Source organism: Eschrichtius robustus, chromosome 7, assembly GCF_028021215.1.
Source record: "Eschrichtius robustus isolate mEscRob2 chromosome 7, mEscRob2.pri, whole genome shotgun sequence".
Classification (NCBI taxonomy): Eukaryota; Metazoa; Chordata; class Mammalia; order Artiodactyla; family Eschrichtiidae; genus Eschrichtius; species Eschrichtius robustus.
The window spans coordinates 124141096-124159842 of NC_090830.1; the positions used below are offsets into that span (position 1 = coordinate 124141096).

The 18747-nt window shown below is 36.8% G+C and overlaps 1 protein-coding gene across 2 annotated transcripts in view; it reads left to right on the forward strand.

Moving 5' to 3' along the window:
- The window catches only part of ATRNL1 (attractin like 1), a 684787-nt gene that overhangs the window by 52051 nt on the left and 613989 nt on the right, over positions 1-18747 (forward strand). For both annotated transcript variants that reach the window (XM_068549055.1, XM_068549056.1), the window contains one exon: positions 10422-10677. In XM_068549055.1, coding sequence (XP_068405156.1) covers positions 10422-10677 — 256 coding nt within the window. The remainder of the gene's footprint in view (positions 1-10421; positions 10678-18747) is intronic.

Sequence of the window (18747 nt, forward strand, 5' to 3'; positions counted from 1 at the left end):
ATTTTTTGAGGAACTGCCATATTGTTTTCCACAGCAGCTGTAACCATTTTACATTCCTACCAGCAGTGCAGAAAGGTTTCAATCCCTCCATATCCTTGTCAACACTCGTTATTTTCCTCTTCCTTCCTTCCTTCCTAACTTCCTTCCTATATTAGCCATCCTGATGGATGTAAAGCAGTATCTCATTGTGGTTTTGATTTGTATTTCCTTAATGATTTGTGATATTTAACATCTTTTCAAGTGCTTATTGGATATTTGTATGCTTTCTCTGGAGAAACATATATTCAAGTCTTTTGCCCATTTTTAACTTTTTTTTTGGTGTTGAGTTGTAGGAGTTCTTTATATATTATGGATTTTATCTGCTAATTGGATATATGATTTGCAAATATCTTCTCTTATCCTGTGGGCTATCTTTTCACTCCATTGATAGTGTCCTTTGACGGGCAGGTTTTTAATTTTGAAACAGTCCAATTTATCTGTTTTTTCTTTTATTGCCAGTGCTTTTGGTGTCATATCCAAGAAGTCATTGCCAAATCCAATATTATGAAGCCTTTTCCCTATGTTTTCTTTTAAGAATTGTGAAGTTTTAGTTCTTAGGTCGTTAATCTATTTTGAGTTAATTTTTGTTTAGGGTATAAAGTAAAGGCCCAATTTTTTTCTCTTACATGTGGATATTCAGTTTTCCCAGCATTATTTGTTGAAAAGACTTTTTTCCCCATTAAATGGTCTTGGCACTCTTGTTGAAAGCATTTGATCATATATGCAAAGATTTATTTCTGAGCTCTCTAGTCCTTTGATCTAGGTCTGTGTTTATTCCAGTACCACACTGTTTTGATTAGTGTAGTTTTGTAGTAAGTTTTGAAATGAAGAGATGTGAGACCTCCAACTGCAGTCTTGTTTTTCAAGTTTGTTTTATCTATTCGGGGTCCCTTAAGATTCCATATTAATTTTAGGATGGATTTTTCTACTTATGCAAAATGTCATTGGGATTTTGATAGGGATTGCTTTGTAATCAGTTATTTTTATGTATTTGTGGGGTTCATGAATTTAGCATGATTAAAATCAGGCTACTTAACTGGTTTTTATTTTGAATCAACAAAAATTCATGTATTTTGTCGACTGTGACTACACTCTTCAAATCAGAACTTATATATTTTCTGTGCTTGTTTAAGAAAATTTGGAAAACACAGGAGCAATGTAAAGAATAAACTACCACTGTTTTTTGCTATGCATATACATGTTTAAGAAATTAAATAAAAATCTCTCTGTGTACATATGTATGTTTTAGTTTTTTGATTTATTTCATTTTCTTGTAACAGCTTTATTGAGATATAATTGGCATACGATACAATTCATGTGTTTAAAATGTACAATTGAATGCTTTTTAGTATCTTCAGAGTTGTGCAATTATCTCTTGCAGGTTTGTCAAAATTGCAGTGTTGGGTAATCAATTTTAGAATATTTTCATCTCCTTGTAAAGAAGTCCTGTACCCTTCAGCTGTCACCCCAAACCTTCTCATCCTCCCAGCTTTAAGCAATCATGAAGCTGTTTCCTTTCTCTGTAGATTTGTCTTTCATATAAATGAAATTGTTTACTATGTAGCTTATGACTGGCATGTTGCAGCATATATCAGTACTTAATTTTTATGGTTAAATAATATCTATTGTATGGATATTTTACATTTTGTTTATGCATTTATCAGTTGATGGGCACTTGGGTTGTTTCCCCTTTTGGCTATTATGAATAATGCTGCTATGAACATTCATGTATAAGTTTTTGTGTGGACATATTCTTTCATTTCTCTTGGGTATATATAGAGTTGAAGTTGCTGGATCATATGGTAACTGTTAACTTTTTCAGGAACTTCCTGACTGTTTTCCAATGTGGTTGCACCATTTTATAGTCCCGCCAACTTTGTATGAAGGTTCCAACGTGTACACATCCTCGCTAAGACTAGTTAATCTGTCTTTTCGATGATAGCCATCCTAATAGGTGTGAAGTGGTACCTCATGTTTGATTTGCATTTCCATGTTGACTAATGATGCTAGTCATGTGCTTTTTTGGGTATTTGTATTTTCTTTGGAGAAATGTCTATTTAAGTCCTTTGCCCATTTTTAAATTTTTGATATGTCAGAGTTCTTTATATATTCTAGATACAAGTCCCTTATCAGATACATGATTTGCAAATATTTATTCCACTTCTTTTACTTTCTTGATGGTGTCTTTTGAAGCGCAAAAGTTTTTAACTTTGATGAAATCCAGTATATCTTTTTTTTCCCTTTTGTTTCTTGTGATTTTGGTGTCATATCTAAGAATCTATTGTCAAATCTAAGGTCATGCATATTTAGCCCATGTTTTTTTTTTAAGTGTTTTATAGCTTTTTTGGCTCTTACGTTTAGGTCTTTTATCCACTTGAAGTTTTGTATGTCATGTGCAGTAAGGATTCAGGTTCACTCTTTTGCATGTGACTGTCCAGTTCTCTTAGCACTGTTTGTTGAAGAGACTATTCTTTCCCCATTGAATGGTCCTGGCACTTTTGCCAAATATCAATTAGCCATAGATATATGGATTTTTTTCTGGACTCTTAGTTCTGTTGATTTGTATGTTTCTCTTTTTGCCAGTAGCATACTTTCTTGATTACTTTTGCTTTGTAGTAAGTTTTAAAGTTGAGAAGTGCTAATCGTCCAATTTTATTTCCATATGCATTTTGGAATCAACTTGTCAATTTCTACAGAGAAGCCATTTGGAATTTTAATAGAGATTGCATTGAATCTGTAGATCAATTTGGAGAGTATTGCCATCTTAACAATATCAAGTCTTCTGATCCATGAACACAGGAGGTCTTTCCATTCATTTAGATCTTTCAGAATTTCTTTCAACAATGTTTTGTAGCTTTGAGTATAAGTTTGGAATTTCTTTTGTTAAATTTATTCCTAGTTATTTTATTCTTTTTGATGCTTTTGTAGATTGAATTGTTTACTTAGTTTCATTTTTGGATTGTTCATTGCAAGCTTATAGAAGTATAATTGATTTTTTGTACATTGATCTTTTATTCTGCAATGTTGCTGAAGTCATTTATTAACTCTAATTGGTTTTTTTTAGATTTTTTTTTAAACATCTTTATTGGAATATAATTGCTTTACAATGTTGTGTTAGTTTCTGCTGTATAACAAAGTGAATCAGCTATATGCATATATATATATCCCCATATCCCCTCCCTCTTGCGTCTCCCTCCTACCCTCCTTTTCCCACCCCTCTAAGTGGTCACAAAGCACCGAGCTGATCTCCCTGTGCTATGCGGCTGCTTCCCACTAGCTATCTGTTTTACATTTAGTAGTGTGTATATGTCAGTGCTACTCTCTCACTTCATCCCAGCTTACCCTTCCCCCTCCCTATGTCCTCAAGGCCATTCTCTATGTCTGCGTCTTTATTCCTGTCCTGCCCCTAGGTTCATCAGAACCATTCTTTTTAAGATTCCATATATATGTGTTGGCATACGGTATTTGTTTTTCTCTTTCTGACTTACTTCACTCTGTATGACAGACTTAGGTCCATCCACCTCATTATACAAATAACTCAATTTCGTTTCTTTCTATGGCTGAATAATATGCCACTGTATATAGGTGCAACATCTTCTTTATCCATTCATCTGTCGATGGACACTTAGGTTGCTTCCATGTCTTGTCTACTGCAGGACAATAGTGCTGCAGTGAACATTGTGGTACATGACTCTTTTTGAATTATGGTTTTCTCAGGGTACATGCCCAGTCGTGGGATTGCTGGGTCATATGGTAATTCTATTTTTAGTTTTTTAAGGAACCTTTGTACTGTTCTCCATAGTGGCTGTATCAGTTTACATTCGCACCAACAGTGCATCTCCATATCCTCTCCAGCATTTATTGTTTGTAGATTTATTGATGATGGCCATTCTAACTGGTGTGAGGTGATACCTGATTATAATTTTGATTTGCATCTCTCTAATGATTAGTGACGTTGAGCATCCTTTCATCAGTTTGTTGGCAGTCTGTATTTCTTCTTTGGAGAAATGTCTATTTAGGTCTTCTGCCCATTTTTGGATTGGGTTGTTTGTTTTTTTAATATTGAACTGCATGAGCTGCTTGTATATGTTGGAGATTAATCTTTTCTCAGTTGCTTCATTTGCAAATATGTTCTCCCATTCTGAGGGTTGTCTTTTCGTCTTGTTTATGGTTTCCTTTGCTGTGCAAAAGCTTTTAAGTTTCATTAGGTCCCATTTGTTTATTTTTGTTTTTATTTCCGTTTCTCTAGGAGGTGGGTCAAAAAGGATCTTGCTGTGATTTATGTCATGGAGTGTTCTGCCTATGTTTTCCTCTAAAAGGAAGCATATTTCCTTTATGCCTACTTTCTGGGGAGTTTTTATCATAAATGGGTGTTGAATTTTGTCGAAAGATTTTTCTGCATCTATTGAGATTATCATATGGTTTTTATCCTTCATTTTGTTAATATGGTGTATCACATTGATTGATTTGTGTATACTGAAGAATCCTTCCATTCCCGGGATAAACCCCACTTGATCATGGTGTATGATCCTTTTAATGTGCTGTTGGATTCTGTTTGCTAGTATTTTGTTGAGGATTTGTGCATCTATGTTCATCAGTGATATTGGCCTGTAGTTTTCTTTCTTTGTGACATCTTTGTCTGGTTTTGGTATCAGGGTGATGGTGGCCTCGTAGAATGAGTTTGGGAGTGTTCCTCCCTCTGCTATATTTTGGAAGAGTTTGAGAAGGATAGGTGTTAGTTCTTCCCTAAATGTTTGATAGAATTTGCCTCTGAAGCCATCTGGTCCTGGACTTTCGTTTGTTGGAAGATTTTTAATCACAGTTTCAATTTCAGTGCTTGTGATTGGTCTGTTTATATTTTCTATTTCTTCCTGGTTCAGTCTCGGAAGGTTGTGCTTTTCTAAGAATTTGTCCATTTCTTCCAGGTTGTCCATTTTATTGGCATATAGTTGCTTTTAGTAGTCTCTCATGATCCTTTGTATTTCTGCAGTGTCAGTTGTTATTTCTCCTTTTTCATTTCTAATTCTGTTGATTTGAGTCTTCTCCCTTTTTTTCTTGATGAGTCTGACTAATGGTTTATCAATTTTGTTTATCTTCTCAGAGAACCAGCTTTTAGTTTTATTGATCTTTGCTATTGTTTCCTTCATTTCTTTTTCATTTATTTCTGATCTGATCTTTATGATTTCTTTCTTTCTGCTAACTTTGGAGTTTTTTTGGTTCTTCTTTCTCTGATTGCTTTAGGTGTAAGGTTAGGTTGTTTATTTGAGGTTTTTCTTGTTTCTGGAAGTAGTATTGTATTGCTATAAACTTCCCTCTTAGAACTGCTTTTGCTGCATCCCATAGGTTTTGTTTGGGTCATCGTGTTTTCATTGTCATTTGTTTCTAAGTATTTTTTGATTTCCTCTTTGATATCTTCAGTGATCTCTTGGTTATTTCGTAGCGTATTGTTTAGCCTCCATGTGTTTGTATTTTTTACAGTTTTTTCCTGTAATTGATATCTAGTCTCATAGTGTTGTGGTCGGAAAAGATACTTGGTACAATTTCAATTTTCTTAAATTTACCAAAGCTTGATCTGTGACCCAAGATATGGTCTATCCTGGAGAATGTTCCATGAGCACTTGAGAAGAAAGTGTATTGTGTTGTTTTTGGATGGAATGTCCTATAAATATCAATTAAGTCCATTTTGTTTAATTTGTCATTTAAAACTTGTGTTTCCTTATTTATTTCATTTTGGATGATCTGTCCATTGGTGAAAGTGGGGTGTTAAAGTCCCCTACTATGATTGTGTTACTGTCGATTTCCCCTTTTATGGCTGTTAGCATTTGCCTTATGTACTGATGTGCTCCTATGTTGGGTGCATAAATATATACCATTGTTATATCTTCTTCTTGGATTGATCCCTTGATCATTCTGTAGTGTCCTTCTTTGTCTTTTGTAATAGCCTTTATTTTAAAGTCTATTTTGTCTGATATGAGAATTGCTACTCCAGCTTTCTTTTGATTTCCATTTGCATGGAATATCTTTTTCCATCCCCTCACTTTCAGTCTGTATGTGTCCCTAGGTCTGAAGTGGGTCTCTTGTGGACAGCATATATACAGGTCTTGTTTTTGTATCCATTCAGCCAGTCTGTGTCTTTTGGTGGGAGCATTTAATCCATTTACATTTAAGGTAATTATAGATATGTATGTTCCTATTACCATTTTCTTAATTGTTTTGTGTTTGTTTTTGTAGGTCTTTCCCGTATCTTGTGTTTCCTGCCTAGAGAAGTTTCTTTAGCATTTGTTGTAAAGCTGGTTTGGTGGTGCTGAATTCTCTTAGCTTTTGCTTGTCTGAAAAGCTTTTGACTTCTCCATCAAATCTGAATGAGATCCTTGCTGGGTAGAGTAATCTTGGTTGTAGGTTTTTCCCTTTCCTCACTTTAAATATGTCCTGCCACCCCCTTCTGGCTTTCAGAATTTCTGCTGAAAGATTAGCTGTTAACCTTATGGGGATTCCCTTGTATGTTATTTGTTGCTTTTCCCTTGCTGCTTTTAATATTTTTTCTTTGTATTTAATTTTTGATAGTTTGATTAATATGTGTCTCGGCATGTTTGTCTTTGGGTTTATCCTGTATGGGACACTCTGCGCTTCCAGGACTTCATTGACTATTTCCTTTCCCATGTTAGGGAAGTTTTCGACTGTAATCTCTTCAAATATTTTCTCAGACCCTTTCTTTTTCTTTTCTTCCTCTGGGACCCCTATAATTCGAATGTTGGTGTGTTTAATGTTGTCCCAGAGGTCTCTGAGACTGTCCTCAATTCTTTTCATTCTTTTTTCTTTTTTCTGCTCCCTGGCAGTTATTTCCACCATTTTATCTTCCAGCTTACTCATCCATTCTTCTGCCTTAGTTATTCTGCTATTGATTCCTTCTAGAGTATTTTTAATTTCAGTTATTGTGTTGTTCATCACTGTTTGCTATTTAGTTCTTCTAGATCCTTGTTAAATGTTTCTTGTATTTTCTCCATTCTGTTTCTGAGATTTTGGATCATCTGTACTATTACTACTCTGAATTCTTTTTCTGGTATGTTGCCTAGTTCATCTTCATTTATTTGGTCTTGTAGGTTTTTACCTTGCTTCTTCGTCTGTAATGTATTTTCTTGTCGTTTCTTTTTTTTTTGATGGTTGGGGCTGTATTCCTGTCTTACCGGTTGTTTGGCCTGAGGCGTCCAACACTGGAGTTTGCAGGCAGTTGGATAGAGCCGGGCCTTGGTGCTGAGAGGAGGACCTCTGGGAGGCCTCACTGTGATTAATTTTCCCTGGGGTGTGAGGTTCTCTGTTAATCCAGTGGTTTGGACTTGGAGCTCCCACCACAGGAGCTTGGGCCTGACCTCTGGCCTGGGAACCAAGCAAAAAAAAAAAAAAAAAAAAGAAAGAATGAAAGAAAAAAGGAGCAGTACAATATCAAAGAATAAAAAAACAAAAAGATTTGAAAGATAAAAAATATATTAGGAAAAGTAAAAATATAATTGCAACAACTGCAGGAAGGTAAAATAAAACCACAACAGAAAAAAGAAAAAAAAAGGTGGGGGGAACAAACCAAAAGGAGAGAACAATAACAAAGTATAAAGAATAAAATAAAATTAGAAAAATAAAAGATTTATTAGGAAAAATAAAAATATAAATGAATCAACAAGGTAAAACAGAACCCCAATCTAAAAGACGAAAAAGAAAAAGAAAATAAAAAGCCTTGGCTATGTGGGAGGAGTTTAGTTGGGGGTGGAACTTAGGCAGGGGTGGGGTTTAGGGTGGGACGGGACCTAGGCAGGTGGGGAGGTGTGACATTTGAGCATGGGGCGGGGCCTAGGCTCAGGACCCATGCAGCCAGAAAAGGCACTGGGGGCAGGGCGTGTGTGGGGCAACGTTCAAGCATGGGGCAGGGCCTCTGCTTAGGACCTGGCAGGAGGGGAGAGGCAGCAAGTGGAAAGGAGGGCCTCTGGAGTGTGGAGTTCCGGAGTTTGGAGGTAGGGCCCTGGGTGAGGGTGTGTTGGTGGGGTTTAGGCCCAGCCTGTTGGAGGGGGTCTCCATGTGTAGAGGTAGGGCCCTGGGTGGGAGTGCAGGGGCAGGGTTTGGGCTCTGCACGGCAGGAGGGAGGCTCCGAGGGCAGAGGATTAGGCCCGGGAGCCCAACAGTCTTCCCAGTGCCTACGTGGGCAGGGAAAGCGCTGGCCCCCTTCCCTTCCATTCTTTCACGTCCCTCCTGCACCGTCTCCCCCAGGGTCTCCCCCAACCCGTTGGATCCCTAACTATGGGTGGGCCCCACTGGGTGTAGGAACTCCTCCCCTCCCCCAGCTGCCCCTCAGGTGTGCTGGTTCTGGAGGTCCAGCCTTTGCTTTTGCTCCCCCTTCCCTCCCACTTCCTCAGGACCTGCATGGCTGGAGGGGGCCTCGGTGGGCAGAGGATCAGGCCTGGGATCTCAACAGGTTCCTGGGGGTCCAAGTGGGCAGGGGGAACCTGGCCATGCTCCCTTTTGATCCTCTGCCCTCCACGTGGTTCCTCAATTTCCCCCTTCCGGCCTGAGTTCCCTTCCCCTCCCCCAGCTGCCCTTCAGGGGCGCCAGTCCTGTCCCACCTCCACTTCTCCCCCTTCACTCCCCCAATGCCCCACGTCCTACCCAGTTGCTGGGGGGTCCTCCCATCCCCTTAGGTGTCCACGGTCCCCCACCGGTGCCTGGTAGCTGCCCTAGTTGTGCGGAGACACGAATTCTGCCTTCTCCTAGTCCGCCGTCTTGACTCCGCCCCCTCTAATTGTTTTTTTATTGCTTAGTATTCTCTGTATACAAGTTCATATCATGTACAAATAGAAATATTTTACTCTTCTTTTCCAATCCGCATACCTTTATTCAGTTTTTGCATATTTGCTCTGGCTAAACCCTTGAGTACAATGTTGAATGTAAGTGGCAAAAGCAGGCATCTCTATCTTATTACTGACCTTGGTGAAACATTCAGTCGTTTACCATTAAGTGTATGTAATATCAGCTTTCTGTTTTTTTAAAATGCTCTTTATTAGGTTGAAGAAATTCTTTTCTCTTTCTAGGTTGTTGAAATAGTAATGATTTATATATATCATTCATTTCAATCATATTGAAATTGTATCATTTATAAGTGCTATAAGGTATTTGCTCATAGCCATGAGAAGTGGTAATAAAAATGTACTCCACATAATATACACAAATGTGATCTACCTTTCCGGTGAACAATGATGAAAACAGTGAATGACTGAGACTAGCACAAAGCAGTACAAATAGATGGTAAAATTCAAATTTAACAACTAGGGACTCAACAACTAGGATAATTAAAAACATGGTTAATTGACTACATAACTTTTATTTATTTTTTTATTTTTTTATTTTTTTAAAATCTTTATTTTATTTTATTTATTTATTTTTTTTAAAACATCTTTATTGAAGTATAATTGCCTTACAATGGTGTGTTAGCTTCTGCTTTATAACAAAGTGAATCAGTTATACATATACAATATGTTCCCATTTCTCTTCCCTCTTGCATCTCCCTCCCTCCCCCCCTCCCCATCCCACCCCTCTAGGTGGTCACAAAGCACCGAGCTGATCTCCCTGTGCTATGCGGCTGCTTCCCACTAGCTATCTATTTTGCATTTGGTAGTGTATGTCCATGACACTCTCTTACCCTGTCACATCTCACCCCACCCCCTCCCCATATCCTCAAGTCCATTCTCTAGTAGGTCTGTGTCTTTATTCCCGTCTTGCCACTAGGTTCTTCATGGCCTTTTTTTTTTTTTTTTTCCTTAGATTCCATATATATGTGTTAGCATACTGTATTTGTTTTTCTCTTTCTGACTTACTTCACTCTGTATGACAGACTCTAACTCCATCCACCTCATTACAAATACCTCCATTTCATTTCTTTTTATGGCTGAGTAATATTCCATTGTATATATGTGCCACATCTTCTTTATCCATTCATCTGTCGATGGACATTTAGGTTGCTTCCATGTCCTGGCTATTGTAAATAGAGCTGCAATGAACATTTTGGTACATGACTCTTTTTGACCTATGGTTTTCTCAGGGTATATGCCCAGTAGTGGGATTGCTGGGTCGTATGGTAGCTCTATTTGACTACATAATTTTTAAATAAAATACCTTAAAGTAACTTTTTGTAAGTGTGGATTTTCCCCCTTCTTGTAAGTAAAAGAATTAATTATCATTACTCATGTGTTCCCATTTGACTTTTTACAAAGAAGCACTATGTCTTATGCATGTTGTGAGCAATTACTAAAATTTAATGTTTAAATTTAATCTTTATTTTTAATTAATATATCTTGCTAAGATACAAATATCTTTTTATTAACATATGTTTTTTTAATTTACAGGAAAACATCTTTATGTATGGAGGCAGAATTGAAACAAGTGATGGCAATGTCACAGATGAATTATGGGTTTTTAACATACATAGTCAGTCGTGGAGTACAAAAACTCCTACTGTGCTTGGACATGGTCAGCAGTATGCTGTGGAGGGACATTCAGCACATATTATGGAGTTGGATAGTAGAGATGTTGTCATGATCATAATATTTGGATATTCTGCAATATATGGTTATACAAGCAGCATACAGGAATACCATATCTGTGAGTTACTTTGAACATGTAACTATGCACTCTTCTTTATTGGTTGAGAATATTTTATCTATAATAAAATCTTCATATGAATTTAGTCAAAATGGTTAGCTGTTTGAAATTAGAATTATAAACCAAGAATTAATACTTTTTACTATAAACTTTTTTATTTTGTGTTAGATATTGTCCTTTAATATGTAAGTTATCTTCTTAGCCAAATGTGCAGAAATGTTACATACTAGACACATTTTCTAAGAATTGAGAATATGTATTTTAAATATCTGAAATTCCAATAGATGGTGCTATTTCTTTGGATTTTACTTAAGAACCGAAAGCTAAAACTACCCCAGTTTCTCTACTATGCATTCCATGATTTCAGGATTTTTCATTTTTCAAGGTTCTGTTTCTAATCTTATTGCAATATCTCTATGTATGTATTACTCTTCTAAAGTAAGCTTCCCAAAGACAGTCTTTTGGCTTCTATAAAAGATTATATCTGGTGTGCGAAGGTGACTGGGGCAATCTACATATGACTCTTAAATACTCGAATTTATTTTTCTGGTACTTTATTTCTTTGAATTCTTTATGACATTTTCAAACAGTTGTAAGCTTTTTTTTTTTTTTTTTAATTTGCCTACAAATGTATATACGCTATGTTTGCTATTTAGATTCAGGAGCATACTCCATTTCTGGTTCTGGCCAGGATTATGAACTCAAGTTTTTGGCCCTTTTGTGTATAGACAACTGTATTGAACTATTTAGAGTCCTTGTGTAGTCTTAATGAGAAAACTCATTTGCAGATCACCATTAGCAACAACAAGAGAGTGCTTGTGTGTCAGAGGAAGACTCCCTTCTAAATTCTCCGCTGTTTCCCCGTCAGTCCTTTTAAGTGATCTTTTCTTTTTCATATCCCCAGTACAGCTGGGCTGGAATTGGGATATGTATCCTCCTTACTTCTTACTGTCATTTCCACTCTATTTTTACTCCTTCCTCCTTTAAATCACTCAACTTTGAATCTTACATCATCAGACTATACCACCTACTACTTCTCCATCTTACACTCCTCTGTTGCTCCTTTGATCACTGTGCTTAATTCCTGGAAGAATATAGCTTCTGGCTCACTGTCTCTGTCCTACATATATTAGCCAGATATTTTTATGGATATTTTAGGATCCATTGAAATACTTCTGTCCTCTCAATTTTTTGATCTCTCTTACAAAGATCTTGTTTTCCATCCTGTTTGGGTCTTTCTCTTGCATTGCGGTACTCTTGACCTTGTGTACCTGCTACGAATCCCATAATTTCCATTTCAAGTATCTTACTCTTCAAGTGCTGATGATCTTTCCAGCTTACTCCTGAAGAGTGTCCAGACTCTGGGAATTCTTCAGCCTTACCAGAGCCTTTAGTCGGTTGAGCCTCCGGTCAGTGCTTCACTCTCTCTCACCCTCTCTTGTCCGTACTTCTCATTTACCGAGTTTTAAGTTCATAATCACCGATCTGTCTTACAGTTTTCCAAGATGACTGTTTCATATGTTTTCCTTTCTCTCTTCAAACTTCCAACACTTCACTCTTCATCATTACTCTCTTACTTCTTATTTTACTGAGAAAATAGAAGAAATCTAAAGAGAATTCTGGTGACTCTAAAATGTAGAGTGTAATGGTTAATAAATGCTGCATTAAATAAGCCTGTTTACATACATTATTGTCATAACAAACTCATGGTAGCAGTGAAGCAAATGTGGGTGAGTCATTCTCATTTTTCAGATGGGCCCAAGAGTTGTTTAAGCAAGAGTGACAAATTTTCTATGTAAAAAGGTTGTTTTCTTTTTTGATTTTGTTTTTAATTTTTGGTTTTATTATAGTGTTCAGGGAATGTTGTAGGTATTATTTCTACTTTTTGTAATTTATTGAGATTTTCTTTGGGGCCCAATTTTCATAAATGTTCTATAGACACTTGAAAAGGAGGTAAATCCTATAATATCAAAGTATAGCATTTGATACATATATATAAAATCTACTTTATTGATTATTCTGTTTAGGTCTTCTCTTCCTTACTTATGATAATTTTTAACTTGATCTGTCATGCTCCGAAAGTTAATAAAAGTCTAAATATGTTAGTTTATTTTTGCCTATTTTTTCTTGTGTATTCTGGAATTTATGCTTTATGGAAGTTGCTATTATGGATATTCATAACTGTTATATCTTTATTGCAAATTGTATCTTTTAATATTATAAAGTGCTTTGTTCAGTGTTTTTTGATCTGATTTCAACGTTGTCTATTATTAGTATTATGGCTCTTGGTTTTTTTTTTGGTGGGGAAGTCAGTCTTTTCCCGGTGTACCTTTGCCCATTCCTTTATTGTTAACCATTCAGAATCACTTTGTTTTAAATATATCTCTTGTATACAAGAGAAAGTTGGATTTTGCTTTGTGATCCCTCTGGTTTTTGTACATTTTATATACGTTTTATGTTTTTTTAAAGTTACTTTGTTGTCTTTTTTTGTTTTTAATTATAGCTCTTCTCATGATTAGGGAGAGTGAGGACCATTTTTTGTGGGAACAAGATAGGTAATGTTTGAGATCTGCCATTAGGCTTCTTCCACGTTCCTTGTTTCTTGTCTTCCTTTCTGCATTCTTGCAGCTTTCTCTATCTGATTCTCTTAGTTTCACTGGCTTTTTGCACGTTCGCACCTGATTTGGAGTTGGTGAGTTTTTTTCATTCCTAATTTCTCTGGAAATTTAATTTTCTTTTTCTTTCACTTTTCCTCCCCATGTTTTCCTTATTTTATATGTCTTCCCTGAGGAAAACGGGAAGATTCAGGATTAAACTATTACCATGCTTGTACTTGAACCATAGGTGATGACTTTTTAAGTTTTAAAATGAATACTTCAAGTCGACAGTTAACCAGTACTTTTACTCTTTGATCAACCTCCAATTTACAGGCTACTGTTTCTACTAATTTAATTCATATTGTTTTACTTTGAACACACTTGACGTTATTATAAGTACTTTATGCTAGGGGTCACAATCTTTTCTATAAAGGGACAGATAGTAACTATTTTAGGCTTTGTGGACCATGTGGTCTTTGTCAAAACTAATCAACTCTGCTGTTGTAACATGAAAGGAGCCCTAAACATAAACAGATGGGCATGGCTTTGTTCTAGATTTAGCCCTGGGTCTTAGTTTGCCTACCCCTGCTCTAGAGAGAGAGTGTGGACTTCTGTGGGCCTAGCAACGCAGGTCCAAATTAAGTTAAACTTTCGGCATGTGGTTTTTTTTTTTTTGAGTTTGTATGTAAGATGAATTTATGCCCCAAAATGACATTATGTTTAGTCTATGCCCAAACTCCTTTTTTCCTCTATGTAGAGCCAGAGCTGAAATAGATGTTTTCTGTCTGCCTCTGCAGAACAGATTTTTTTTTTTTTAATTTTATTTATTTATTTATTTATTTATGGCTGTGTTGGGTCTTCGTTTCTGTGCGAGGGCTTTCTCTAGTTGCGGCAAGTGGGGGCCACTCTTCATCGCGGTGCGCGGGCCTCTCACTATCGCGGCCTCTCTTGTTGCGGAGCACAGGTTCCAGACGCGCAGGCTCAGTAATTGTGGCTCACGGGCCTAGTTGCTCCGCGGCATGTGGGATCTTCCCAGACCAGGGCTCGAACCCGTGTCCCCTGCATTGGCAGGCAGATTCTCAACCACTGCGCCACCAGGGAAGCCCAGAACAGATTTTTAAAAACCTCACTTTTTCATTGATGGTATAACCCTTTAGGGATCCCGACTTTATATAGAAGTTCTTTGATGACATACCTGCATGGGTTTACCTGCAGTATTGGCCATTGAAACAAATCTATAGGCCACCTGATTGGTACATGCCTTCCCTACCCCATCTCCCTACTGGATATAGTTTACAGTTCACAGAATATATTTTACTTTTTTAATATTTCCCTTTATTGAAGGATAGTCTTATTCAGTCCTGAGACATGGTGGTGGTTATACTTTCCACGGATGGTTAGGAAGGCACAACAAATTTATTCTAATCTTCTCTGAATGGTAAATGTTGGTATGGATTGTTAACCAGTTAATTCATTGGTTGGTAGGTTTTCGGTTTTATTTGGAATAATTTGATTACAAAATGTCAAGTGTAGTTTTGGTAAATTTTAAAGTATTTCTACAGAGGGTTTTTTTTTTTTTTTTTTTTTGCCTTATTCTATAACCAAAATAGTATTTCTAAATAAATTTATCAACAGGGTATTTTTGGTTTGATTTTTGTCCTATTAATTGTATTATTTGTTAGATAGCTTTATGAATGTATATAAGGTGGAAATGGGAAGAATACATGATTTATGAGTTTTATAAGAATAGTAGGTGAATTATGAGTAGTTTTAAAATACTATAAATTATTTAAGTACAAAGTAAAACTCATCAATTTTTCTAAAATGATATCTTAATAATATAAAGTTAACATATTACTTGACTCCTAAAGCATTTTGAATTTGTCGCTTATTGTTAAAGTATGTGATGTCAAAAAAATAATCTGTAAGTACTTCCACTTTGGAAAGTACTTATGAAAGAATACAAAACAATAGGTATATCTAAAGATGTTGTCAGAGTAATTAAGTTGTGTATACCATAGACAAGTGCTACTTTAGGGAACGATACTATGTTAAGTAAGGCTGCTCTGAATATAAGTAATGGGATAATTTATCATCTTAGTTATAAGTGAATGCTTATCTCTGTGGAGAGAGTTAAAATTTTTTCCCTCTGTTCTTAGTGGGAATTACTACACTGTGATGTGAGTTTAGGCTCTTTTTCTAGACTGATTTTAATGGCATCAACTACCCAAGTGTAGATTGGATTTACTTTGATTAACCTTACATGTTTAAAGCTTCTAGGAAACTAAGAAAAAAAGTTTGTTTTTTTTTTTAATTAAACAAGAGGCTATCACTTTAACCAGCATTGCAGTGAGGGTAACTGAAAACAAAGCTGAAGTTACAGCATAGTAATTCATGAAAACCATATTTTACTAGATAAAAATTTACTCTGAAGTATACCCTAAGGATATTGATCTCACCATTATGTAGAAATTTTAAAAAGAGACAAAAACTTCCAATTAACATACTCCAAGTGACCACTTACTCAACTGCTAATAATATTGCAGATAATTCTTGGTACTGTGACTCTTCCCTGAGATTTTGATAATAATATGATTTAAAACAAAGGAACCATCTGGTTAACTTATCTTTAATCATTTAATTTGAACACTGTACATTAACATTTGAAAAAAAGTCTAAAATACTGCAGAATATTTTTTAGCTCTTGAAACTGTAGTTAAAAGTCTTAGGCACTGTCATTGCTCTTTATGAATTTTAGAGTATCTGTTGAGCCAAGGAGTACCTCCAAATATTGCGTTGACTTTGTAGCTTATAGGAGCACAGTTTTGGTTCCACTTGGTTCCAGAGATATGCAGTAACGCTTCTCAGCAAATGATGCATCAGGTATTTTTCCTTATCTTTGCAGAACTTATATCTAGCAGGGTGATACAGACAATAAATAATAAACATAATAGGTACGCTTATATATGATGTGTTAGAAGATAGTAATTTTTAGTAAAATAGAGCAAGGGAAGGGGATTAAGAATACTGTGAGGGTGGGAGGTAGTCACAAAATAGGGAGGCGGCCAGAGTAAGCCTCAATGAGACGATGAATTTTGATCAGAGTTGAATGAAGTGAAGGAGTTTGCTATGTGGATATCTGGGAGAAGAGTTCCCAGAAAGCAGGAACAGCTAGTGTAAAGGCAAGAATATGCAGGCATGTTCAAGGAACAGTAAGGAGTCTGGAAATGTTTTGTTAATGTTATTCTCTCCATAGAGAAAGAATAAACATTAACAAATGAAGTTAGAGAAGTAACAAGGAGCAAGAATATCAGATTTCTGCCGAGTGTTTGTATTTTACTTTGGGTGAAATGGAGAGACACTGCAAGATTTTGAGTAGAGCAATGACATAATTTTTAAATGAATCGTTTTGGTTGCTGTGTTGAAAATAAACTCTAGGGAGGAACGAACAGAAGCAAGGAGGCCAGTTAGGAAGTTGTTACAGTAATCTGGGCAATGATGGTGGCTTAGACCAGGGTGGTAGTATTGGAGATGATGAGAATCAGTCAGTTTGTTTTATATGTTTTTAAAGTAGAATAAATAGTATTTGCTGAGGGTTTGGAGGTAGCATCTGAGAAAAAATGAGGAGTCAAGGATGATTCCAGGGTTTTTGTCATGAGCCGCTGGAACAGTGAAGTTGCCATCAACTGACGTGTAGAAGACTCTGAAGCAGGTTTGAGGTGAAGGTGATTCGAAGGTCAGGAGTTCAGTTTGGACATGTTATACATGAGATATCCATTAGACATTAAAGTAAAAATGTCAGGTAGGCAGTTGGCTGTATAGATCTGGAGCTCTAGAGAGAGATCTGGGCTGGAGATGTAAATTTGGGACTTCTTGGGATATGGATGGCATTTAAAGCCGTGAGATTGGATCAGATCACTAAGGAAATGGGTGTAGGTAGAAAGGAGAAAAGGATTGAGCCCAATGATAAGAGGTAGGGGGGAAGAAGGAAATAAGCAAGGAAGAGTACAGTGAACTAGAAGCTAAGTGATGAAAGATTATTAAACAGAAGAGTAATCAACTGTGCCAAGTGCTGCTCTGCTGATGGGTCGAGTAAAATAATTACTAACAATTGACCGTTAAGTTTAGTACTGTGTAGATCTTTGGTGATCTTGACAAGGACAGTTTTTGTTTTTTTAATAAATTTATTTATTTTATTTTATTTATCTTTGGCTGCGTTGGGTCTTTATTGCCGCACGCGGGCTTTCTCTAGTTGCGGCGAGCGGGGGCTACTCTTCGTTGCGGTGCGCGGGCTTCTCATTGCGGTGGCTTCTCTTGTTGGGGAGCACGGGCTCTAGGTGTGCGGGCTTCAGTAGTTGTGGCACACGGGCTCAGTAGTTGTGGTGCACGGGCTTAGTTGCTCCGTGGCATGTGGGCTCTTCCCGGACCAGGGATCGAACCCGTGTCCACTGCATTGGCAGGCGGATTCTTAACCACTGCACCACCAGGGAAGTCCCAACAAGAACAGTTTTTGTGTAGTGTTGGGGTTAAAAGCCTGACTGGATTTAAGAGGGAGTTAGAGGAGTGGAATCTGGCACAATGGGCAAAGTCAGTTCTTTCAAGGAAATTTGCTTGTGAAGGGGAGCAAAGAAGTTAGTGGCAGGAAATATAGGATGTTTTTAAACCTGGGTTTTCACAGAAGCAGACCATGAAACAAGGATTCAAGTGAATCTCACTTGGAAAATGCAGGTAACAGTCTTAGGGGAGATGAGAAGTAATGCAGGCGTGAGAAGGCAGCCATTAAAGTGTCTGTTAATAAAGCATTTACCACAGTGGTGATGGAACTTAATTACCCAGGCATTAAATCAACACATAGTATTTGAGTCCTGTGGGCTGTCTCTCCAAAGTCAATCCATTCTTTAGCTGAAGATTTGTTTCCTTGAGTGTGGCTTGATTTATATGAAAATGTGTGTAGATGTATAACAATAGAATACTAGAGAAAATAGCTTCCGTGGAGCACACGTAAATAGATCTGGCAGAGAAATTTTTTATCAGGCACCCTAGAGTACAACTTCTAAAAGTGTATGGTTATTAAGTGGTCGGGAGTGACAGTAACCTGTAAGCTTCATGGAAAAAATTATTGGAAATGATCAGGAAAATTATCAGGGGAATGTATAATGGGAGATAAGCTTGCAGTAAAGGCTCTATAAACTTGTTTAAGTAACAAAGTGGAGGTGGCCTTTATAATTGTGTAATGATGAAAGACTCTGGGTGTTCCACAGCTATACTTTCTGCCTTTTTCATTTTCTGGAAGTGGTTTAATTATCCTCTAAATTCCTGTATCTCTTTGTTTATAAATGAATATGACACATATACGGCTTTTTATAGGTATTGTTTTTGTACTTGCATTTTTTTCCCAAGAAGTTAAGTTTAGAGAGGAATCCTGCTGTATACCTCTTTGTATGTCTACTTCTAGTAAAGTGCCATGTAGTAA